Genomic DNA, 25,811 nt, shown 5'->3' on the forward strand with positions numbered 1-25,811 from the left:
TTGTACCCTACTAAAACGGAGGGGTTACAATTCTTCAATACCAGCACAGGCTGGACTTTTCATAGTACTGGTAATAGCAATTCTGTGTTGAAGTTTCTTCCTTTGTAGAAAACAAACCCATCACACAGTTTAAAGAATTTTTAATATCAGCTTGTGCAACAAGCTGAGTCTTTCCCATGTTGGAAATGCTAATATATAGAGAAAATGTGTATATGCCATACTTTTACCTCTGACTATAGCATGCCTATTAACATTCTGCTGAATCACTCTCCATTTCATGAACAGCATGTACTGTGAGCATCTGAATGGAAGTGAATTTTACTGAGATACAGATTCTGCACAGTGGTACAACCAGCTAAATAACTGCATATGAAGACATATAAAATTATTTTTACCTACTTCCAATATTCTCCAGGATTTTGTATTTGTCCCTGCACCTCTTTCACTTGACAAACAGACTATCAGACTTAGCACTTTAGGGTTACCATTTTGATTTTAAAAAGCAGCCATTTCTAAACTAGTGTTGCAAACCTTTCATTGATATGGTATTATGAGAAGAAGTCAGTAAGGATTAAGTATGTGTCGTGGGATCTGTCCCAAAATGCCCAAAACAGAAGCTATGGGCAAGTTTAAACATTTCTATGCATTTGAATATCAGAATGAAGCTATAGTATGAGGAATTATAAAAATAACATAAGGAATACATATTTGAGTCTGGGATTTTCCTCTCTTGTCATCATATATGCATTTTCTGTAATTTTTGTCTTTGAGAACCTTTGAGATGCCTGGATTATTCATACATATTTAAAAGAGATCATTCTTGGGCATCAGATATTTTTTCATGGTTTTCATCTGGTGGGATGAATGCTCAAAAAAGCTAGACTTCTGTATAGGCTGCTGACTGCCATTGAAATCCATGTATGTTAGGAGCCTAACCAAAGTTTCTTCTAAGTTTTTCTATCCTTGGGTGGAATACATTTTGTTATGTGTACTGAGGAATGTGCAGATGTGCCCCACCAGTAGAAACACATGCTGTCCACTGTGAGCAGCTATGGATACTTTGCTAATTAGCTAGGCAGCATCTGAATCTCACCTAAGCGCTCAGCTTACTGGGAACACTGAGCCTAACTCCTTTTGAGAATTTAGCCTAATGCAACAAAACAGATTTTTTTTAACCTAGGATACTCTCAAAGCCTCAAATATTACTGGGTTGGAGAATCTCTTTTCCTTTCCTTAGTCCCTATTTAAAAAGAATAGTTTCTGATTGATATTGACCACTTTGGAACTTCCTAGTCTTCAAGATTCTCCATCTACAGCTTCTGCAATCCAAATAGATGCAATTTTAGCATCTGTTGTGAGCCAGCCTTTGCTTCTCTTTTCAAGCATATTATGCTTTCCAAAAGGCAAATTATTTGTGCATTTTACTTGCTACAATTCTTTGTCAAAATGTGACTGTGATTCTAGAAGGGAGTCATGTTATAGACTTGTCTATCCTTGTCTGATTCCTGAACTCGGTTTTGCTTGTAATTTCCCTTCTCCATCCTTCTCTTATTTTATCAATATTCTTCCCAAACTTTTCAGTTTTTAAATAAACAGTAGCTCTTTAGAGAGTCTCCTTGCACTGAGTGATGCAATCTTTGCAAAAAGCAGCTGTTCTTTTGACCTGGAGAAGAATCTCAGGACAATTTTCTCTACCTTTCTTTTAAATGGACTTCACTGGTGCTTGTTGTTTCATGGATTTTTTCAAATTCTAGACTCTCTTTCCCTTTCTGTGGCACAGTGTCTAACACCTCATTGGGTTTCCCTTTCTTTTCTTCCCTTTCCTTTGTGTCTCTGACTCATTCTGTAGTTCTTACAAACACTGCAGTTGAACAACCTAGTTCTTTTCCTTTCAAATGCTACTTCTGTGGGAAACCTCATACATGGTATAAGATGCCTGCCCACTCTAGCCCTTGAGTATGAAGCCAATGGCTTGTAGAACTTTCTCAAATGCAGACACGATAGCATTTTATCATTTACATCATGTTGACAAATTATTATTGATTAACAAGTTTTTTTTTGTACTGAATGTTTTCAAAGTCATGGGATATGGTACAGATTAAAAGACAACAAAGGTATAGAGAATCCTGGGACAGATTTCGGGTTGGTAGTACAGACATTGGTGTATATGACGCACAGGATCAGTTACAGAATGTGTGAAATCGATGCACACGAACGGTTTACATACTGCCTAAGGTCCTACTACAACATGTATGAACCCAAATTTACATAGTGCATAAGGTACATAGGTTAAGCAAATCCTGCATTGCCCTGAATATACACAAGTTGTAGCACTTTCAGGTTAACAGAATGCAAAGGCATATTGTATTGGGAGACAAATTTGGGATGAGGGGAGGTGCAAGGAAGGGTTTACACAGTTTTCAAAGCACATGCTGAGTGTGACCCACATGAGGCGGGTGTGTTTTAAAAACTCTATTGATATAAGTCTTGGGGGCACCACCCATAAAGGAGAAAGAGTCTCTGGCAAAGTTCATGGGGTTATGGGTAGGGTACATCCTGAAGCATGGCACTGTGCAATGTCTGTAATTGTCTTTTTTGTGGTAGTAAGTGTAGTCCGTCAGGGGAGGAAGCATGCACTTTCCCTGACCTTGTCCCTTTTAATGTCTCTGGTATCAGAGTCTATAGAGTCTTTCAGGGAAGTGGGTGGTTTCCCTGGTCTTATATGTCCCTCATCGTCATCTTGGCACCTGCAGGGAGATACATAGCCTGCAGGGGGGAGAAAAGAGAGTGAAGCCCCAGCCCATGTTCCCTCTTGATGGACGACTTTGTCGCGGATCTCCTTGTCAGTCTCAAGCATCTTGGTATTGGCAGTGGCCCATGACAAGCTCAGTGTATATGTTCCAGGATCTCTTAATGGCGTTAGAGACCATCAACCACCTCATAAGACTGGCATATTTTCTCCCAAAGCCACAGGCTTTCAGCACCGGCTCATTCTGAGGGTCCCACACATCCAGGGGCCCTCACTAGCAGGGCGTGGATCTCCATGTTGTAGCCCTGGGCTCTCAGGGTGTCCATCAGTGGCATATACTTGTCCAGTTTTTACGCTCGAGCCTTACAGAAAGCCGGGGACCGGTTTTCAAATGGTATAGTCACATCCACCATAATGTCCTTCTTTGCCTCCTCATTGGTCACCATGATGTCAGATCTCGGGAGGCTGTTCATACCACTTGTTTAGTTTGGAAAAGAGAAGACTGAGAGGGAACATGATAGCAGTTTTTAGGTATGTAAAAAGTTGTTCCAGGGAGGAGGGGGAGAAAATTGTTCTCCTTGGACTCTGATGACAGGACAAGAAGCAATGGGCTTAAACTGCAGAAAGGGAGGTTTAGGTTGGACATTAGGAAAGCTTCCTAACTTTCAGGGTGGTTAAACACAGGAATAAATTGCCTATGGAGCTATTTAGGAGCAGGTTAGACAGACATCTACCAGGGATTATATAGCCTGTGCTTGGTCCTGCCTGAGGGCTGGGGACTGGACTTGATCTCTTGAGGTTCCTTCCAGTTCTAGTTTTCTATGATTCTGTTATTCTGTTCAGGCCACATTTCACAGAACCTTGCTGATTGTGTCCTCGGGGGTCTGCTGAACTTGAACTTCCTGCATGTGCCAGATGCTTATAGATCTGCCTCTCTTCCAGGGAAACCATGTGTGCTCCCTGGATCTGGAACTGCTTGAGCCTTTATAGGTCTTTGATGCCACTGACAGCATGGAGAGAGGTGCACTTCCTCGCACTGAAGTGTAGGCCCATCCACTCGGCGGCATGGCCGGTGATGTCGAGCATCTGCTGAAGGCCTTCTGGGCTGTCAGCTATCAGGACCAGGTCGTCCGCATAGGCCAGGATGTCGATCCTCTCGCTGTGGAGGTTGAACCCAGCCAGGCCGCTGGAAAAGTCTCGTAGGAGTGGCTCCATGGCCAGGTTGAACACAATGGCACTGAGGAGACAGCCCTGCTTCACACCATATTTGATGGGGATGGCAGCTGTCTCTCTCTCCATGGAACAGATGGTGGTTGTGCAGCCATGGTAGAGGTCTTTGAACAGCTGGAGGAAGGAGTCTGGTATTCCAAACTCTGTTAGGGTGTTGTAGAGGTGTGTGTGGGTGGGGGGGAAAAGGAGGAGGATTAGGCCCAAAGGTGTTGGCCCAGTCGAGCCAAGCTCTGGTGCACTGCCTCCGAGACCTTCTAGCCAACTGGATGGTCATCTGGAGGATGAAGGGGTATGTCTACACTTGCAGCCTATTTCGAAATAGGGCTGCAAATGTAGGCATTTGGAATTGCAAATCAAGCCCGGGATTTAAATATCCCACGCTTGATTTGCATCTTCCTGGCCGGGCGCCATTTATGAAATTTACAAGCCCAGAATAACTATCCGCTTCTACACGCGGCAGTGAAATGGGCGTTTGAAATAAAGCCCTATTTCGAACCGCCTCTTATTCCTCCTGCAATGAGGTTTAACAGGTAGTTTGAAATAGGGCTTTATTTCGAACGCTCATTTCACTGCCACGTGTAGACACGGGCAGTTATTCCAGGCTTGTAAATTTCAAAAAATGGCACCCGGCCGGGAAGATGCAAATCAAGCGCGGGATATTTAAATCCCTGGCTTGATTTGCAATTCTGAATGTCTACATTTGCAGCCCTATTCCGAAATAGGCTGCAAGTGCAGACATACCCAAGTTGTGCTCATAGCTCCCTTTGTGTAACATGAAGCCTTTCTGAGCCAAACTGACAGTGCTCCCCCACATGGCCCAGTCCATGAGCTTTGCTGTGAGGAAGCTGGTGTAAAGCTTATGGATGGCAGAGCATGGTGAGGTGGGCTTCCAGTTCTCTAGGTTATCTCTGTCGCCCTTTTTGTGGATGAGGACTGTCGTGGATGACTTCCACGAGCTGGAAATGTGCTGAAATCACTTGCAGCCATTGAAGATGGTGGTGAGCATCAGGCAGCCTGGGTCTCGCTTCCTGAGAAGTTGATGCCTTATGCTGTCTTTCTCAGAGGCAGTGTTCCAAGTCTTCACAAGCCTGGTATGGACTTGGGGTGAAATACTGTTCCAGCTCATCTTTGGGGTCTACTCAGGGTAGTTGAAGCAGACACCATGGGAGAGAAGTATCGGTCTGAATCTCACAGTTGGAGACATCCCTGAAGTATGCATGAAGATGCTCGGACAGGATGGCATAGGAGGATGGGGTCCCATTGAGGAGCTCTCTCATGATCAGTACACCCACTGCAGATGGGTTGTGGCAGCTGAATCTTCATGGCGGCCGGCATCCCCTCTCCTGCCTTCTCTGGAATCGGCGTGGGTTGGATTGCTGGGGGCCTGGTAGAGGGGGCTGTGCGTCTTGCTGTGGATCTCTCCTGCTGGACGCAGGTTCCTTGGACAGCTCAGTGGTTGGTCTGTTTATCAGTGATTAAATACTACAACTTTGCTGTGTCTTCTCTTCACTTAGACCCTTTTGAACACCCGTTTTACTGGTACAACTATGCACTGGGGATACCTGTTTAGGGCAATAGACATGGGGAGATTGGGACACTGTCCCTGGAGTAGCATGTTGGTTTAATGGGAAGAAAAAATATTGTTACTCTTTCTATCTTGCAATCTTTCTCTTTATTGCAGAAACATTGGTGAATTAGGGGCCTAATCTTTCGGTTTATATGAGGACAAAACTCTCTTGAGTTTAGTGGGAGTTTTTCTGGGGAAGGTAGTGTAAGATTTTGATCCTTCCGTGATGCTCCTTTTTTCATCCCCAAATGCCTTTCCTTTTTCAGTTATGTTTTTTCTTAGTCCTTTCCTATCCCCGCTTGAAAAACCTTTTCCCATCTTCTCCAGGAACCAACATTTCTATCCAGATTTCTCTGCCCAATATAAAATTGAAAAGGGAAAGAGTAGCATTAGTTATACATTTTAAACAAAGCATTTTGTGAGCAGCCTTACAAAATAATTCACACTGCATACCTTTGATAAGACACCCGGTCTTTGGGTTCTCCAGATTCCCAAAACCTGCACAAATTTCTTATCTCAAAGCTGTTCCATCATGAAATTAGCAGTGCTCAACATATAGCTATAATTCCTATCAAGACCAAGTTGGTTAGTCGATTTATTTTGCCTTCTCCACTATGAGCCACAGCTTACTCTTTTGCTAAATGAAAACCAGATTTTGCTAGTAGAAATGGATTTTTGCTCTAAGTGAAATAACTGGCACTAAACATGGCATAAGCCACAGGAAAATCTGGTTTTACAATTTTTGTGTGTAGAGGAAAATGGCAGACACAAATGAAGCTTCATTGACGTCAATGTCTTTTAATGCAAAATTATCTCAGGGTATGTCTACACTAGCCCCCTGGTTCGAACTAGGGAGGCTAATGAGGGCGACCGAAATTGCAAATGAAGCACGGGATTTAAATATCCCGCGCTTCATTAGCATATTCCCGGGCGGTCGCCATTTTGGAAATTAACAAGCCTGGAGTAACTGCCTGCATCTACACGCGGCAGTGAAATAGGTGTTCGAAGTAAAGCCCTAACTTGAATTAGCTGTTGTTCCTCCTGGAATGAGATTTACCAGCTAATTCGAATTAAGGGCTTTACTTTGAACTCACGTTTCACTGCCGCGTGTAGTCGCAGGCAGTTACTCCGGCTAGTCAATTTCCAAAATGGCGGCCACCCGGGAACGTGCTAATGAAGCGCGGGATACTTAAATCCCATGCTTCATTTGCAATTTCGGTCACCCTCATTAGCCTCCCTAGTACGAACTAGGGGGCTAGTATAGACATACCCCCTCTGTATAAGATGATACTATACACTTTGCATGTGCCATGCAGTAGCTTGTAACATTATAAAATGAACCAACTAAAATTATTTGCTACTAGATTTACAAAATAGTAATTATATTGCATTAGAGAAAAAAACTGGGTAATTTATGAGTAGACGTGTCAGTAATTGGATAGTTTTTGAAATGAAATACTTCTGATTGTTTTTACAATTTGTGTGGAGACTGATGTCACACAATTCAGGAAAGACTCTCTAGCTTTGTCTACACTATGGCTTTTGCCAGACGAGGCAATGCAAGTTAAGTGCTGATTAGCATATTGTCACACTTCATTTGCATAATCTATTCCGAGCCATTTTTGCGCAAGGGGTTTTTGCGCAAAAACAAGCCGTATAGATATGTCCGTTTTGCGCAAAACCTCCTTTTTGCACAAGATTCTTATCTTCTGGCAAAAACTGATAGTGTAGACATAGCCTCTCTGCCTATCCCCAGTTAACTTCTGTCTCCTTGTAGTGACCAGTTGATAGGGAAAGGGGAGAGGTTATTTATTCTTTGCGGACAAATACTGTGAAATACAGTTCTTCCATTAGTGATTATACCTCTAATCTTTGTATTTTCATCCTTCACAATGATATAGCTCTGTTGGAAGGCTAAATCTCATCACAGAAAATGGGGTATGCATATACAGATAATTGATCAAGGACAATTTAGCAACACATATTGTTCATACAATCATTTTCCATTTCTTCTCTCTGTCTCACCTTTTCCACCTATGTTATAGGAAAGAAGCTTGCTGCATTCTAGAGGGTCATGACAATGGAGTATACATATGAAAAGATGTGTTATATTCCTTTACATGTGCTTATGCAGCCATTGGTCACAATATGATACTTGTGCAGCAGTAAATTTGTAAATGGCAGCAGCTGACCATATAATAGTGTAATGCTGTCTTTGTGTTATAAAAAGGGTGAACAGTTTTACCTTGAATCAAAAGATACTTTGATGTAAATGTGTTCACATCTTTATATCTGGTAAAGAAGCATTGTTGTTTTGCCCACATTGTATTGCTTGTCACCCTGTCTGTTTTCCAAAATATCTTCATCTTTTTTTTTTTTTTTTTTTTTTTTTTTTTAAATATATCTATTCCATTTGCTACAGGCCTAGCAGACTTATTTGGTTGAAAATGAATTCTGCACCGTTTTGGAAGAACTTCTTAAATATCTTGTTTCAGTAATCTTTGTTATAGTTAAAATGAAATCCAGATTTCCATGATGATTAATGTTAAGATAGTCATTTTAAACCCCTAATTTTACTTTTCCTGAAGAATAAAAGAAGTGAGACAAAAATCAGTTGCCTTTTTTAATGGCAAAAATTCTTTGTGGCATCCCGGAGGATGTCTTGCATGTATATTCTTAATGGCTTTTATATTTTAAATATAATTAAATAACATTAGGTCCTTCAAAGCTCAAACATAATCTTGTTGGGAATCCAAATAGTGTTTTTGGATTATACTAAATATACACAATCAGAAAATGAACTGTAGCCAGGAACACTTGGCAAGGTTCAATGGATATGACATGACTACACTGCAATTAGACACCCATATCTGGCCTGTGCCAGCTCATTTGGGATCCTGGGGCTTGGGATAAAGAGCTGTTTAACTGTAGACAGTTAAGCTTGAGCTGCAACCTGGGTTCTGTGCCTCTCACTCCTTGCAGGGTCCTAGAGCCCACACTCCAGCCCAAGTGTGAATGTCTACACCTCAGTTACACAGCCCCAAACCCCACAAACCCGAGTCAGCTGGCATGGACCAGCTGTCAGTTTTTAATTGCAGTGTGGTTGAGGAAGAGGCATTATTTTAAGCCATTTTGCCGTTCACTAATCTTGGCCTGTTCTGGTCTCCTAATGCAGTTTAGATTGGCCCAGGGTAGGCTGCTGTAAGTTGCAGCACTTGCCAGTGCTTGTTAGAGCAGATAGCAACCTCAGCACATAGGGCCATTTCAGACAAATCCCTTCTATAACCATGCCCTTGCACCATCTTCACAAAGCTTCAGAGCTGCAATAGTGAGTCTGATAAGAATCCTTATCTAATTCTTCTATGATCAGTTATACTATGTTTAGTGCTACTATTCTGGGGGATTGGTGCAGCCCAGGGTCTGGACCACTGCATGCTATAAAACAGTTAACATTTAGAACAAACAATTTCCTTTCTGAAAGGTGAACTGGCAATATTCATGGAAGATACCATTTTGCTGTTGTCAGTCATACATAATACTTAATGCCAAAGCTGATTAACTGAACGTTCCTAAGACAGCAGTTATGAAACTGTAAAGTAACACTGTTAAAGTAGCTGAGTAGAATGGATTTATGTGACTTTATTTAGAAACCATTTATTTCTCATTGAAATTTCTTATATTCAGTGGCAAAGATGGGAAATCAAATTCCACCCAATGTCATGCAAGTTCTTTCTGTCAATGGAATTACAGTAGGGATGAATTTAGCCAAGTTGTGTTTATTTAAAACTTGGTAAAATGTAGCCAGTAGCAGTATGTTTAGAATATGTTTTGAGTGAACATTCCTGTATTTTCAGGCAGATGAACTACATGAACTAACAGTAGTTTCCCAAAGCCATTAATAACTTAATTATTCTATGGCTTTAGAATTCAGTAACGAGCTATGAAGTAACAGCAACATTTGTCAACTATATATGTTCTCTTTAATTCTGAGAAATGATATTTTGTCCACATCTCAGAGGTGTAACCATGTTAGTCTGTAACTTTAAAAACAAGTAGTCCTGTATCACCTTAGAGATTATATCTGTATCTATATCTACCACCTCAGACTGCCAGCACAACCCACCTCCGCTTCCTTAGTTCAATTTAATATTAATGGGCTTGATGCAGGGATCAGTGCCCCCTGCTCTCCAACCCCTCTCTCTCTGGGAGTAGGTGTCTGGCCAGGGATAAAGAGCAGGAGTGAACTGGGAGTGCAGGGGAGGGAGTTGGGCATGGATGGCAGAGGGAAGCCGGTGTGGCCCAGGGTAGGGCTCAGACTTGGACGGCGGAGGGGACCTGGCATGGCTTGGTGGGTTGCAGGTTGGGCTCCCCAATGCCATCCTAGCCCAACACCCACCCCAGTTTGTGCTTCCTCCTCCCCCCTGTCTAGACATCTACCCCCAGAGAGGCGGGGGGATGGGTGTTGGTGAGCTTATCTCTCATGCTCTCTGGCTGCAAAAGCCACCGTAGAGGAGGGGGTTATCTATATCTATCTATATATCTATCTATATATTTTTGTTAGTCTCTAAGGTGCTACAGGTCTACTCATTATTTTGTCCTTGTGTCATTGTTCTTAGCTCCATATCTGTCAAAATATTACTCTAACAGTAATTGTTTTATTACTGTCCTCCTGTGCACTGGCATAAAATATATAAAATATGTGTATTCTATAGTTAGAATTCTACTTTGTATTGTCAATAAGTTATTTAAAATTACTGAAAGGGCATTGCGAGTCTTGCTGTCTTGAAAGGTTTATCAGAACTGAACAAATCCAGATGTATGACTGTTTTGTTTGGTATCAAAACAAATATTTACTGTCATAATACTGGCATGTTTTCACGGCATGCTGTTTTCTGGGCTGTTAGCATGGAGTAATGCAGTGAGCATGCAAATTCCTGAAAAGAAATAAAAAATAATTAATTAAGCAATATTTTTAATTTAATAAGGACTGAGATTTGTACGTTTATATTAATCAACTGTTTAATCATAGTATTTAAATGCTTTGCTGCTGTGGAATTTTGTAAGTTCTCTCTCTGGTAATTTTCCCTTGGATCGCATTTTGATGCTTCTTCTGAACAGCAATATTGCTTGTTGAGAAGTGGTCATGCAAACAAAATCTGATAACCTGGATATGTCGGATTTGCTGGTTTGACGTTTGTTAATGCACACTAGGTTGCATAAGATCTAATTTTTCTTTTAGCTGACCAGATATTAAAAACAAAATCCATAATGGCACTCTAGTTTTTATAGTAACACAAGAGAGGAGGTGAAGGATGTGGCTTGCTCTGTTTGGATGATGCAGGATTGCTTTAAGCAGCAAGCTTACTGTTTTCAGACAGCATTCACAGCATCAGTGCTAAAGCTGTATCAGTCTCCTTGAATGCTGGATGCCTTTGCTAGCACAGAGGAAACTATATTTAAGATCTGATTTCTTGAGAGCAGTGACTTCAGCAATTATTGATGGACAAATTGGCTGTTGATGTTTTCGTCACTAGTCTACGAGATGCTGAGAGAAAGATGGCTAAGTGATGTTCTTTTATAAGATAGGAAATGCAGTCTTTGGGGGTTTCTGGAAATAGAAAGGTCATGCAGCTTGGAATCAGTGAGCCATTCCAATCTCTAAGTCATCAGGTATGACCTCATTATTCATACAGTACTATTTTCTAGTATAGCATTTGTTTTTCAGTTGTAGGCTATGTATTAGTTTCTGTTGTTATTTATTGTTGGATTTGCTACAGAGGATAGAGTGCTTACCTAATACATAAGCAAACCAAATAATTTTTGGAAATTTAAAATGCAGTTAATTGCCAGTGGTTTGGCATAACAATATTGATATATTTTAAATATAAATTTTAATATGTATATAATCCTTCCAGTTCAAACATAGTAAAAGAGGTGATAGCTTTAGATATGATGTAAAATGACAAAGAGCAAGAGGATTATACTGCATTTTATGGTGCATTATCTTTACAGAGCACCTTTGCATCTAATTATTAACTAATGTGGTACATCACTCTTATGAAAGCACATTGTAAATCCGTTGTTTTACCTACCATGGCAGGCTATTTGAAATAGTTGATGACATTGGATAACCGGTCTGAGTTATTCTGCACTAAGAGATCTTTTTTTTATGTTGCACTAGCAGGTTTTGGCTCTATTTCTGATCAATTTTAAGAATAGAAGTTAATTGAAAATGAAAGGAAAAGTTTGGCAAGCTACCTCTCACTTTTAATTATTCATGTTGATGACTAATAATTATAGCAATAACCTGAAAAATTGAGGTGATTAATACTTCAAATATTTAGAAATTTCCTAAAATGTAATTTAAATGTTCTTTAATATACTATAGCATTTTATTTTTAATCACTATCAACCTTATTGAAAGGGAGTTAATATGGAATTTATTAATGTGCTTGGAATCAGGTAATAAAACCCAACTAGATAAATGAAAGCAACTGGGACGGTACTTCATGTAAAATTTGTAATACAGCATTTGGAGCCAAATTTCGTTTTCTGGACACAAAATGAAATTGAAAATACTGTAAGCAGCTTAGCTGTGTTCCTTACAAATGGCAGATAAGAACCATAAAAGGAGTTTCAGGCATCCTGCATTCAGTTTAAGGAGATTATATCTGAAATTATGAGAAATGTTTATTTTTGCAAATTATTCTTTGCCCCATTTTATCAGATTCTACTTTTTTTTTCCCAGAAAATTTCCATGGAAACATATTAGGTTATATGTTTTAAAAACACAACTCAAGGTTGTACAATGCTTCCTGTTACCTTTTTTAACCCTCTACATTCAACAATTTTCACACATAATTGGAGACCAATTTGGCATAAACAGTAGGTATTTCCTGACCTCAATGTACAAGATTAAATGATCAAGGATTTAAAATGTTGTTTTATGTTTAAAAAAATATAAATATATAAAAACACAAAGGTTTTCATTATTCTTTTGGTATGGATTTTGCATTTAAAGGTATATTTCAATTTCCCCATAGTTTAATGACAGTCACTTGGGAATGTGTGCTAGAGACCACAGAATAGGTCTAAAACTTCACCATGTGTAGGGAATTGATTTGGTAAAAGTGGCTGTCACATAATTTTTAATTAAAAATATATTATAAACAATATTCTACTTACTGATATTGACTATAATTTATAGGTTTCCCAGTCTACTTATCCAGCTTATGTTCTTATTATTAATAGGGAAGATTGCCATCCTCTTAAGCCTGAGTAGTTTTGGAATGATTTAACTATACCTTTCAGTTGCTACAAGACTTGTTTAATCTGTTAGAATTTATTTTCAGTATTTTAATGTATTAGTCACAATGAGTACATTCTGTTTCTTGGCATTACTGTGAAATTCCTGAAAGTATTGGTTTCATGGTATTTTGGGGCTTTTCAATGTATTCAAGACCTCAAAAGGACCAAATCACCCAAGTGTCTTTGTTCTTGTATTCAACTGTAATTTAAAAGCTTGATATACCTATAATTTTGGATCTGCTCCTATGATCCTCCTTGCGCAGGTAAAACGCTTTCACCTGATGGGAATTTAGCCTGAGTAAGAACTGCAGGGTCACGCCTTTCATAAACTAGAGCCCTGTCACCAGAAAAAGTAAACATTTTATTAGTTCTTTGGGGGCAGGAACTGTCTCCTTTCTACATGTTTATGCAGCACTTAGCACAATGGGCCCAGTTTTGACTGGGGCTGAAGCTGCTGTGGTAGTAAAAGTAATAATTCAATAGTAATAATTTAATATTTTTAAAGAATAGAACATGAATTGAATGGGTAATGCACATCCAACTGAATCTGCAAGGGGGAATAAAGTGGCAGATTGTAATTATTTGAGCTAGAATTTGTCTAAGACAGCGTTTCTCAACCTTTTTTGTACAAAGTACTTTAAAAAAATTATAAGTACCCTCGGTACCTATAGTTTTCAGACACACACAATTTTTTTCTACCATTGAAACACATTTTTTTAAACAACTTAATTGTAGCTGGGCGAGCGATGAAATTTTTGGATGTAAAAAGCACAAAAAAAATACAGCGCTGTGGGGGAGAAGTCAATTCTGCTGTAGGTAGAAAGTTCCACTCTTCTATGTTCCATGGATGATGCCCCAGGGAAAAATGTGTACCGTGGCTTTACCCACCTTTTCATTTTATGGCCACCAACACCACTCAGAAAAGTAGTAAGGTCATCAGACACTATTGCAACAGAATACAGCATCTGTGGATATTTCCAGTGCAAGCAGCTAGGCTATGTTAACTCTGGGTGACAGATATACCAAAACAGACCCTATAGCAGGCCGTGAAGTCCTCGCTGCAGGTGAAATCCAGTGTAGCATGGAGCATCAGTTGAATACCTCTAACTTCCATGGCCAGGAATGCCTCACCAGTTACTTGAACAAAATCAGGCTCTATTTTCCATGAATGAGAAAAAAGATACCTTTGTAGTTAAGGCAGAAGACCAGGAGGATCTGGGCCTTATACATTTCTAATGTGCCACAGATTTTCCTGTATGATTTTGGGTAAGCCATTTAGCACCTCTGTGTCTCCTTTTCCTCCTCTGTTAAATGAGGGATATCACTATTGCCTTACAGTAAGTCAGACCTGTCTGGTGGCTAATCTTAAATGTGTTAAAGCACTTGGAGTTGCCAGAAGATGCTAAAGGAAAACACTGTAATGATATGTGTACTCAGATACTACAGTGATATATGGAGTACAGGCAGTCCCCGAGTTACATGGATCCGACTTACATCGGATCCCTACTTACAAACGGGGTGAGGCAACCCTGCACTAGCTGCTTCCCCCCAGCAGACCAGGGAGACGCGAAGCTAGCCTCCCCCCCCAGCAGACCAGGGAGACGTGGAGCGGCTTCTCTCAGCAGACACCTCAGCTTGAGAATAAAGGACTGAGGGAAGTGAGGTGTGGGAGAATAAAACTGAGCTCTGGAGAAATGTTTGGCTAGAGTTTCCCCTACAATATGTACCAGTTCCGACTTACATACAAATTCAATTTAAGAACAAACCTACAGTCCCTATCTTGTACGTAACCCGGGGACTGCCTGTATACACGTGTCTAAATTAGGAATGTTTGTGTTACAGGACATAGATACTTCTGTTGTTATGCTGCTTTGTTTGGCTTTGATGGAGGCACTAGTGAGAATGGCAGGCTTCTTTTGACTGCAGCATGTACAATGTCAGTGACATTCCAGCATCACTGGTCTGAATAATTTCTGCAGTGCATATTCTCCAGCCTTTCATGTCTTAACTGTTGTAGCAGGCAAAAAAGGATTTGAATGTATCTTAGATGCTTCCTGAGGCTGCTGCTACTGTGGATGTTCTGGGTGTAAGTCAATATATTCAATCTGAATCTGCTTCTGACAGAACTTTCGCTGACACTGGATCCTCACTTTGAATCTGAGGGCTGCATCTTTATACAGTAGATTTCCAATAATCCGGAACCTATGGGACCTAGGTGGTGCTGGATTATCAGATATGCCGGACTATCAGGAGGTACTATAAGATGGTTATATATATACTGTATACATTATATACTGTATATAAAGTGTTCTTAACCCTTTTTATTGTACATACTGTATACAGTATTCTGTAATGTTTTAGTTTTTTTAAGCCTTTTTTACCCTTTTTGCTCAGTTCAGCTGCTGCTGCTGTTACCTTGTGACTCATTTTTTGCCGAAGCTCACTCACTAGGCTCTTGCCATTTTGATGCTGGACTATCAGGAGTGCCGGACTATTGGATGCCGGACTATTGGAGTTTTACTGTACTAACTACTGTTCTGAGGAATGTCAGCATTACTTTGTGTTCTAAAACATGGGATTATCATATGGGAGAAGAGGAGGAGGGAGAAACATAGGCAGAAGTATAGTGACACTAGCAAGACCCTAGCAGTGATGAGACCTTCATTCAGGACTAACAGCATTGGAATTCTTTTCAGAAGAGGGGCTAGAACTGATTGAAAAATAGAAGCAAAATAGTTAAAATTCCACTCCTCCACTGCCCCCCAAATTTCCAAGTTTGAAACATTGCAACCAACTGTAGGGAGTGAGGGTATGTCTACACTACAAAGTTAGTTCGAACTAACGGACGTTAGTCCGAACTAACTTTAATAGGCGCTACACTAGTGCTCCGCTAGTTCGAATTTAATTCGAACTAGCGGAGCGCTTAGTTCGAACTAGGAAAACCTCATTTTACGAGGATTAAGCCTAGTTCGAACTAGCTAGTTCGAATTAAGGGGTGTGTAGACCCTTAATTCGAACTAGTGGGAGGCTAGCCCTTCCCAGGTTCCCCTGGTGGCCACTCTTGCCAACACCAGGGAAACTCTATGCCCCCCTCCCAGCCCCGGACCCCTTAAATGGGCACGGGCTGGCTATGGTGCCCGTGCCAGGTGCAAGCCTGCCAGCACCCAGCCAGCAGACCCTGCATCTGGCACAGCTCGAGCCAGCCACCCGATGCCCCCCAGCCCTCCCCCTCTTCCCAGGACCAGGCTGGCGGCTCCCGGGAGCTTGCCCGGGACTGCAAGAGGTGGGCACCCGCCTGGGCTAGTGCGGACATCGTGGACCTTGTCCACGATCTCCGCGCTAGGCACAGGAAAGTGGCCGGCTTGGGCAGGAGAGCTGCCAGCCTGGCCACCCAGGAGCAGGTGTGCATGAAAATCAAGGGGGTCCACTGAGACCCCCGACCCTGAGCCTTGAGCTTACAATGGCCGTCCTGGGTCAGACCAAAGGTCCATCTAGCCCAGTAGCCTGTCTGCCGACAGCGGCCAACCCTAGGGACCCTGGAGGGGATGGACCGAAGACAGTGACCAAGCCATTTGTCTCGTGCCATCCCTCTCCAGCCTTCCACAAACCTTGGGTAGGGACACCACTCCTACCCCCTGGATAATACCACTCCATGGACCCAACCTCCATGACTTGATCTCACTTCCCTTTAAACTCTGTTCTAGTTGTAGCCTTCACAGCCTCCTGCAGCAAGGAGTTCCACAGGTTGACTCTTTGCTTTGTGAAGAACAACTTTCTCTTACTAGTTTGAAGCCTGCTACCCATTCCTTTCCTTTGGTGTCCTCTAGTCCTTCTTTATGGGAACTACTGAAGAACTTTTCTGTATGCACCCTCTCCACCCAACTCCTGCTTTTAGAGACCTCTATCCTGTCCCCCCTCCGTCTCCTCTTTTCTAAGCTGAGACGTCCCAGTCTCTTTAGCCTCTCTTCATATGGGACCTGTTCCCAACCCCTGATCATTGTAGTTGCCCTCCCCTCTCCCACCCTCTCTCTTCCCCTCTCCCACCTCCTTTTCCCAGTCTCCCCCAGTTTTGTTCAATAAAGACAGATTCCATTTTTGAACACAATTGTCCTTTATTTTGTACATCAAGAAAAGGGGCTAGGGAAGGGTAAGTGGAAGGAGGTGAGGGAGGAATGGGGTACGTGCCCCCGATGGGGAGGACTGGGCTGGCTCTGCGGGCTTCTGGGGGTGGAAGTTCTCCTGCAGCCCCCCAATTGCCCCCTCTTCCCAGATGGCAGCCTGCGGCAAGTGCAGCCGGGCTGATGGCCGAGTGGTGTGATGTGCCCAGTGTGGGCACTCCGGGCACTCCAAGCCAGGACTGGTTTTCAAGCGGGGCGCCCCTGAGAACTGTCTGTCCGGGTTGGGGGTCGGGTCCCTTTAAGCACAGCCCTCGGCTAGCCTGAGACAGCAGCTCCACGCTCTAAGTCCTCCTCTGATGCCCTGCCGGCACTGCTTCCAGACATCCTTAAGCCCTGTTCAGGGTCTACTTAATGTGGACATGCTAGTTCGAATTAACAAAACGCTAATTCGAACTAGTTTTTAGTTCTAGACGCGTTAGTTCGAATTAGCTTAGTTCGAATTAACTAATTCGAACTAAGTTAGTTCGAACTAACTCTGTAGTGTAGACATACCCTTAGCTATCTAGCTTTCCCTCCAGAATGATATAAAATAAGATTTATTTTTAATTCTGTATGAATGAAGACTCAAAATACTCAAAGCTTATTTTATATGACCCTCTATGCTATAGTTAAACTCTTCACCTAATCTACTGACACCAGGTAAAGTGTAAGGTAAGTTAAAACAGGCAGGCAGACCCCTGCAATGGTATGGGGGACACCAATGCCATCATTGGGGCGCCACAGAAGGGCAGGATTCTTTTTATGAGGGCTGTACTAGCAAGACTGGGTCTTAAGGATGGCGTTTCATTGGTAGGAATGGCTTAGTTATATTAACATATAATCTTGCAGCTTGTGTGTGTTGCTAATGCCCTTTTGTGGCTTTTTGTGTGTATCTGCATACAAGTCTTCAAAAAACTTAATATAAATTAATAAACTAATGAGCATTGTGCTGTCAGGAGACCGAGGTATAAGGAGAAAGTAAGAAACTGTGACCCAGTTTTGAAGCAGAGAAGTCGTTTTTTTTTTTTTAATGTACACATTGACCTATGCATTGAAGAGATCAGCAGGGAAATGTTTTTCAAAACATATCTAACATTTTATAAGGTTTCAAATCTCAGTAGCTGTACCCAAGCCTACTTTATGTTTTCATTCAGTGTGGTCAGGTGAATGTTGTTTGAGCATTTGCTGTCATTTTGGACCTTTCATGATACTCCCTGGGATTTGCTGGCATTTCTATATAAGTAAATAGTTAATGCATGGCATGTGTATTGGAAACATAAGGTGTGAATTTCCATAATTTGCATGAATTTGCTATGCTTTTTGTTCAATTTTTCCTACTACATTGGCTCAGCTTTAAAAATGAAAGTTTATGGGTCATTAGTGCTTTATGTAGACTATGGCGTTTGGAATTTATATTCTGTAAACATTTTTTTTTAAATAGTGGATAGTTTAATTTCAAAAATAGCTACCAAATCTCACACAATCTATTTTAAATAACTTTTCTCCTACATAAATTTACTAGGCAATATTACTGTTTATAATTTTTCTGTGCTTTTAAGAACCCCCATTTTCAATTATTGCTATTCCATGCTTTGCATACTTTGTGATCAAAATTTTCTCCACAGAGAAATGTTTTAAACACTAACATTTATTTTCATTAACAAAAATTCAGGAATTGTTACCTTTTTCAGATTTAATATGCTTAGTTGGCCTGACATTATGCCCCACATTATGAATTAGCCCATAATATGAGCTGATTGCAGTGGTAGTATTGCAATAGTGATTCCAGGAGATGAGAGGTGAGGTAATTTTTTTTACTGGACCAACTTGTTTTAGTGGAAGGTACAAGTTTTTGAGGTTCACATCTCTTCTTCAGCACATGCTGCTTGCTGTTCCAGAGGTGATGAAGAACTTTGTGTAGCTCAATACCTTGAACCTTCCATCAACAGAAATTGGTGCAATAAAAATATTATCTTGTCACCTAACGGTTGTGTTTCATAATAGGAGCTGTAATTTTTTAGGCCCTGATATTCAGAGTAAGGATATGTCCAGTGCTTAGGACTGAAACTTGGGTTTGATTTTTTTTTTTTTGCTCTGTCACAGACTTCCTGTGTGACTTTGGGTAAATCATTTAGGGTCTTTGTGTCTCAGCTCCTTATCTTAAAATGGGGATAATAGCATTTCCTTACCTCACAGAGGTGTGGTTAATACATTAAAGATTGTGAGGTGCACAAATTCTACATGTCTTTATGGTAACAGATCTATATAAGTACCTAGGATTGACATATTCAGTAAATGCTTACTCATGTGCCAAAGTTTCATTGACTTTAATGGGATGTAAGTAGGGCTGGCCAAACATTTTTATCTTCAGAAACAACACAGTTTTATTGAAACTGAAATCCTTTGTGGCAACTTACAGTTCTATAAAAATGTAGTTGGGAAGATTTCTTAGGTCTGTGATGGAAATCAGGGAGGAGGAGCAAGGTGCCCACCCCACAATAGCCTGTTGGTTATTATAATTACTTGGGACTCTCCTTCAAGTCCCTGAACTTCCTGGTTTGAAACAGAGAATTCTGGGCTATCGTCAATCTTTCTTTCTTTATCTGGTCCCATGAATGTTTCATTTTTTATATAAAGCGGAACAGCTCCAACAGGAGAGAATGACTGAGTAGCTCAGTGGTAGAACACTTGTCTGGAATGGAGACCCAGGTGAGTGACCTAATCACCAGATTATTGACTATTCATGGGTGGTGATAGCTGCTATCATATTTCCCCCTCCCCCCCAAAAAAATTCTAAAGATCTTATTTTAAGTCCCCAGTGAAATGAAAACAAATTCTCAAACCTGACAATTGTTTTCTGGACAAATACTCTGCCTAATTGGGGTTTTCTAAAGTAAACTTATGTTTAAATGGGGTTTCCTATATGGAAGGAACAAGTCAGAAAAAAAGTAAAGATGATAGTAAACTGTAATTAAATTAGGCAGTGAGCTGTAAATGGAATGCTATAATAAGAAAGACCAATGTTACTCTTAGAAATATAAAAAGGAGTATTGGGGAAATTATAAGATTTAGTATAATTTTTTCTGGAATATTTTACACAGTTTAGGAAAGTATCAAAAATGAACAAAAATACACAGTAAGGAAAGCTAAACAGTTCAGCTAGCGGTTCCCTGACTATTCTCCACATATTTAGACTTCAGGACTCTGAGAAGAATCTAGAATGTGCTTATGGCAACTACTTATTGATTTTTTTTTATTTTGTGGCATTGATTTCTTTCAGTATGTCTTCTACCTCAATATAAATATGTCTCTTTGTGACAGGTGGCTCTTTAAGCTACTCTGCAAACACTGAAACAGAAAATTAATTTGCCTTCTTAGTAATGTCCACATCCTCTTCTGAAAACAAATTAACCTTGTAATCTCTTAAAGGTTTTTTTTGTTTTTGTTTTCCTCTTTTTAGGTCCACAAAAATCTTCAGTCATTAATCACTAGTTTAATCTTCCTTTCATTTTTCTGTTTTTGACTTGCTGTATTATAAATGTTTATGGGTCTTTTCTGCAATCCAGCTGCAAGTAGCATAGATTTGGAGAGAAGAACAGATTGCGTCAAACCTTTCCAGTTTCTGAATTCTTGTGTGCTGAATTTTCTATCCCAGCTCAAATAGAAATAATGGATGAGAAATAAATAAGGTTGAAAGTAATCATGAACGGAAAACTGCTAAATGAATAACATGGGGTAACTGTGGACCAGGCTAGAAATAAGATCTTTACACCAGTGTTTCTCAACCCTTTTTTTATAAAGTACTCCCTTTAAAAAAATTGTTATTACCCCCAGTACCTACAGTTTTCAGATACACACAATTTTTTTTTCTACCATTGCAACACATTTGTTTAAACAACTTAATTGTAGCTGGGTGAGCGATGAAATTTTTGGGTGTAAAAAGCACAAAAAAAATACAGCACTGTAAAACTTAAAACAAAAATTCAGTTTTTTCCAAGTTTCAGTTGTGTTGGCGTCCCCCCCCCCAGACTTCTCTTGAGTACCCCTGGTTTAGAAACTCTGCTTTATCCTATATTAAAAAGGAGAGCTCTTAGTAGAAAGCTGCTTGTTTCTAACCTAGTTGGTGAAAGCTGAATGGATTCATTTTGGGGTAGCTGGGTGATTCACTACCTATGATAAATCTTAAAACTGTAGGGATGAGGGAGCAAGCCACCTATTTGCATTATGAGAGTGAGACCAATTGCTTAAGGAAGGAGAGGAGATGCACCTTAATTTTATTTCTCTCCTGTCCCCCAAGGAAACTGTATCATTTCAATTAGGAAGTGTGATTTTGTTGGACCACTGGACAGGGTAAAGTCTTAGAAGTCATGTTGGAAGAAGCAGTTCTGAGAGAGTCTTTAGACACACTTTTTCAAACCATATACAAAATTTGGGGTGACTTCTGTTTATAAGATGGGCAAAGGTTCAAACTTTTATTTCCATTTGAACTGGTTTCCAGTTACTACTACTAGTTATTTGCTCAGTTTGCTCTGTTTTGAATTGTGCCCATTCTTGTATCTTGTGTTCTGTATAGAGGCTCATTTTAGTCAATCTTTAACTTACCGTATTTTCCGGCGTATAAGATGACTTTTTATGCTAAAAAACATCCCCCCAAAATAGGGGGTCGTCTTATACGCCGGGTATGTCATGGCTCCTTCCCCACTCTGGCATGATAAATGCAGAAGTGGGGACCAGCAAGTGTACCCCAAAGCCTTATCTACCAGGCTTTGGTATAAAACTTCCCCCAAGATCTTAAAAACCTAGATCTTGGGAATAAAACTTCCGCTGCCACCACCCAAATGTTGCTAAAGAAACCAGGGGAAAGATCATTTGGGAAATCTTCCCCCTAAAACAAAAATCAGGGCACACCATTAACCACTGCCAGGTTAATAAAAGAAAAGAAAGAACTTTTATTATTACAACAATATTCTGGTTGCAAGTATAATGACTAGAGAGAAAGGTAACAAAATATACTCATGGAGAAACTCCATGGGCCTAGAACTTAGTTACAAAGAAAAGCCAAAACATCTTTTAGCAGTGCCAGATCTCAGATCCCATACCCAATCCATAACACTATAAAACCTAACGAAACTGCCTAAACTTTACCCTACTTACAGAAAATGAAGAATGGTGTCTTGGAGAGAGAGAGAGACATGCTTGTCCCTCTCTGTAGCTGCAGAGAACTCTCAGAGAGACAAAAGGGAGAAAAGAAAAAAACCCAAATTCCTTTGTCCCAGTTTGAAAAGTCCCACCTACATTCCTATTGGTCACTCCACCTGGCTAGGTGTAGTTAACCCCTTAATCCCCAGGCTGCTGGCTAACCCTCATAATCATGACAGGGTATACAGGCAGTCCCCGACTTGCAGGTACGAACGGGGCTTTTCTCGCCCCGGAGGACACAGACTGCGGGACCTCGCGGTCCCGCCGCCCGTGTACTCCGAGGCGAGAAAAGCTGCTCCACGTCTCCCTGGTCTGCAGACCAGGAAGACGCGGAGCAAAGCTGCGGAGGGGCTCTGGCAGCGGCAAAGCCTCAGAGGCGCGGGACCCCGCCACGGCTGCGGCTTTGCTCCTGGTGCCCCTGGTCTGCTGGAGACCGTCTCCAGCAGACCAGGGACACCGGGAGCAAAGCCGGAGAGGTGGAGGGGCGCTGGGGCGCTGCCGGTTGGCCTCTTAAGGGGGGGTAGTCCTATACGGCGAGTATAAGACGAAAACCTTTTAACTAGAAAATTAGGGGGTCGTCTTATGCGCCCAGTCGCCTTATACACCGGAAAATACGGTAGTTTTTTCACCCCCCCACCTTTTGGACAGCAGCACCTTTAAAGCACACGTAGTGCCAAATCCTTAGCAGTTTTCACCTTTTGGAACCTCACTGACTTCAGTGAAGTTGAAGGGGAATTAAGGTAGGACAAATTTGATTTTTTGGGGGGGAACTCTTATTGGTGTGTGTGTGCGTAAATATATAGATGTATTTCTGCTTTCTCCAAGGGCAGCAATTCTTGCTCATTTCCCTTCTAATTTTTCAATGTAATTTTTTTTTGGTGTGGCATGTCTCACGTGTGTATTTCTTCTGAATAGCAGGTTTGTATTTAAGATTTTTAACATGGCAGGCCTTTCATTTTTCAATCAGTTTTATTAATATTACCCTCTGGAGTTTAGAGAGCATGACCCCTTTAAAACTTCTTTCTGGGGCAGAGGAAATGCTGATATTTGGATGAAATAGCAGTCCTGGTTGCTTGAGGGGCATGGTGAGAGAGAGAGCAAGAGAGAGCAATAGGGTGTGCGTGTCTGTTGCAGATAACAGGGTTACAGCAAGCAGGCCCTTGCACAATGAAGCAGTTGGGAACCTGCCCAAAGGGTGGGGGTCAGAGTTGTTGGCTGGGGATGCCCTAGGGAGGAGGAGCAAAGTGCCAGGGAGGAATCACCTGAGAAGGACAAACCAGAACTACTCCCAGTATCACCGTTGCCCAGAGTGATGTAACATTAGGAATAAATATGGAGGCTGTAGCCAACTAAAAAGGAGGCTGTTGCTTTGTGTGGGTTTTCAGAGAGCAGGGGAAGAGGGCACTGTTGTGCAAAGAGTCCTGGAACCAAAGATGACAGAAGTAACCAAGACTCACTGTTGGACTTGAACTCTGCTCAGTGTAGATGTACTGCTTGGTGTTTACCCTTTCATATTGTGGTACCAGTGGCCCTGTGGGCAGAGGAGGATTTACAATGAAACATACTATGCCATGGCACGGGGCTCCCAGGACTCCCAGTACCGAGTCCAGCACCACCACCCCGTGCAGGGGGTGGCTGCTCTGTGGGGGAGGATAGGCTCTCTGCAGAGAGGGTTATGTGGAGGGGCAGGAGAGCAGGGAGGCTCACCTGCAGGCTGCAGCCTCAGGAGAGCTAGCAGAAAGCAGCAAACAGTGTGCACATGGACCAGAAGGCTTCAGAGGAGTACAGGGAAGCCGCACAGCCATCCAGAGAAAAGCGTCACTTTGAAGCGGAAAAGCTCTGCTTCTCTCCGGCCACCGGCTATGTGGCTTCCCAGTGCTCCTCTGATGCCTTCCAGCATATATTTGGGCTGCTGGCTGTCACCTGGTTAGTGGTGGCTGCCTGAGGGTGAGGGGGAGAGCGGCTTAGGGATGGAGAGCCCAAAGTGGGACAGGGTGCTCAGATGGAACTGTGCCCCCCACTTTTAGGTAGAGCACATGTGGATCTCTGCCCACTTCTCCAAGCCAGCCAGCATAGTGCCACTGGGACGCCTGAAGCTGTCCTCTGTGGCCGTAGAGATTGTTTTTTATAAAGCACTCTTATCCAAAGCATTTTAAATAGTTAGCTAATGGTACAAAGAATATTTGGAAAGCTCATTAAGTTATTCACTGAGACCCTCAGCAATTTTCAGCTGTCTGTGGGAAAAAAAAGTTAGACTACAAAACAATCAAGGCACCTCACTTTATTTTCATTTACTTCTTACTGCTTATAATATAGAAGGAGGATGAAGAAAAAACAATGAAAACTGAGAGTGTCAGAAAGTTAATGCTCTTTTCTTGTCTGGGTCGGGGAGCGGAGGGGAAAGGAAGCTGAGCACAGGGCCCTACTAACTCCAAATTTGGCACTGCGTGTGGGACTGCATGGAGATACCCTGTTTCACTGTTCCCCCTTTCTGCTCCCCTGTAGTTTTTCTCCCCTAGACATAAATATTTCCCTTCTATATACTGATTATGCTGTTCAGGGAGTATGTGTGCGTGTGTGTGTGTGTGTGTGTGCGTGCGTGCATGCGTCCGTCCATCCATGGGGATGTAAGTTGTTCCTGTGGTGGAGCTTGGGTGGAGCTGGCTGCAGAAAAGACTCTCCTTCCCACAGAGGTGCTAAAGTTAATTACAGGACTATGTAGCACTTTAAAGACTAACAAGATGGTTTATTAGATGATGAGTTTTCGTGGGCCAGACCCTGGCCCACGAAAGCTCATCATCTAATAAACCATCTTGTTAGTCTTTAAAGTGCTACATAGTCCTGTATTTTGTTTCAGCTACACCAGACTAACACGGCTACATTTCTATCACTAAAGTTAATTAGGAATTCAACTCAGAGGAAGCCTACTCCTTATTGGCAATATGCAACATGCTGTAGCTGCAAGGGCTACGTGAAGCTAAATGGGAGGAGATTAAATAAAAACCTCAAATCTAAGTCTTTTCAGGAGACACTGAGACTATGGCTACACTAGAGAGTTTATAATGATGCTACTGTAAGCTCCCCAGTGCTGTAAGCCCATGGGAGAGAGCTCTCCTGTTGATTTTAATAAATCTACTACCAATGAGCAGCGGTAGCTATGTTGGCAGGAGTAGCTCTCCCACTGACATTTTGCTGTCTCTACCAGTGCTTAGGTTGGTGTGGCTCATGTTGCTCAGATTATTGCATCCCTGAGTGACATGGGTCATATTGACATACATAGCAGTGTAAACGCAGCCTGAACGTCAGATCACTGCACCTGGACCTTCTCTTAGTGTTCTGATTCTTGTTTGGATCCGAAGCCCATTTTCTGATTTGCCATTTAAGATGGCAAAAGTCCTTTGGAAATCAGGTTATATCCTGAGACTATCACCATTAAGAGCCAAACCCTTGCAAGGACACCTGGGAGATTTCAGCACCCTTGAACTGAGAAGCAAACAACCACTTTGATGTAGCCACCAGCCCAAGATCTATCTCATCAATATGGGAGTGATACCTTACCCAGTTCTAGAGACAAATGTGCACCAAAATAAAACCAGAAACA

The 25,811-nt window shown here is 41.7% G+C and overlaps 1 protein-coding gene across 4 annotated transcripts in view; it reads left to right on the plus strand.

The window, feature by feature from the left end:
* Positions 1-25,811, plus strand: part of SLC4A10 (solute carrier family 4 member 10) — a 308,999-nt gene that overhangs the window by 83,163 nt on the left and 200,025 nt on the right. Inside the window, exon 1 of one of the 4 annotated variants that reach the window (XM_006114839.4) lies at positions 10,962-11,216. The exons of the other annotated variants lie outside the window; for them this stretch is intronic. Coding sequence (XP_006114901.1) covers positions 11,136-11,216 — 81 coding nt within the window. The 5' untranslated portion in view covers positions 10,962-11,135. Of the gene's footprint in view, positions 1-10,961; positions 11,217-25,811 lie in introns of those variants that run through there. 4 annotated transcript variants of the gene reach the window in all.

Source organism: Pelodiscus sinensis, chromosome 7 (assembly GCF_049634645.1).
Source record: "Pelodiscus sinensis isolate JC-2024 chromosome 7, ASM4963464v1, whole genome shotgun sequence".
NCBI lineage: Eukaryota > Metazoa > Chordata > Testudines > Trionychidae > Pelodiscus > Pelodiscus sinensis.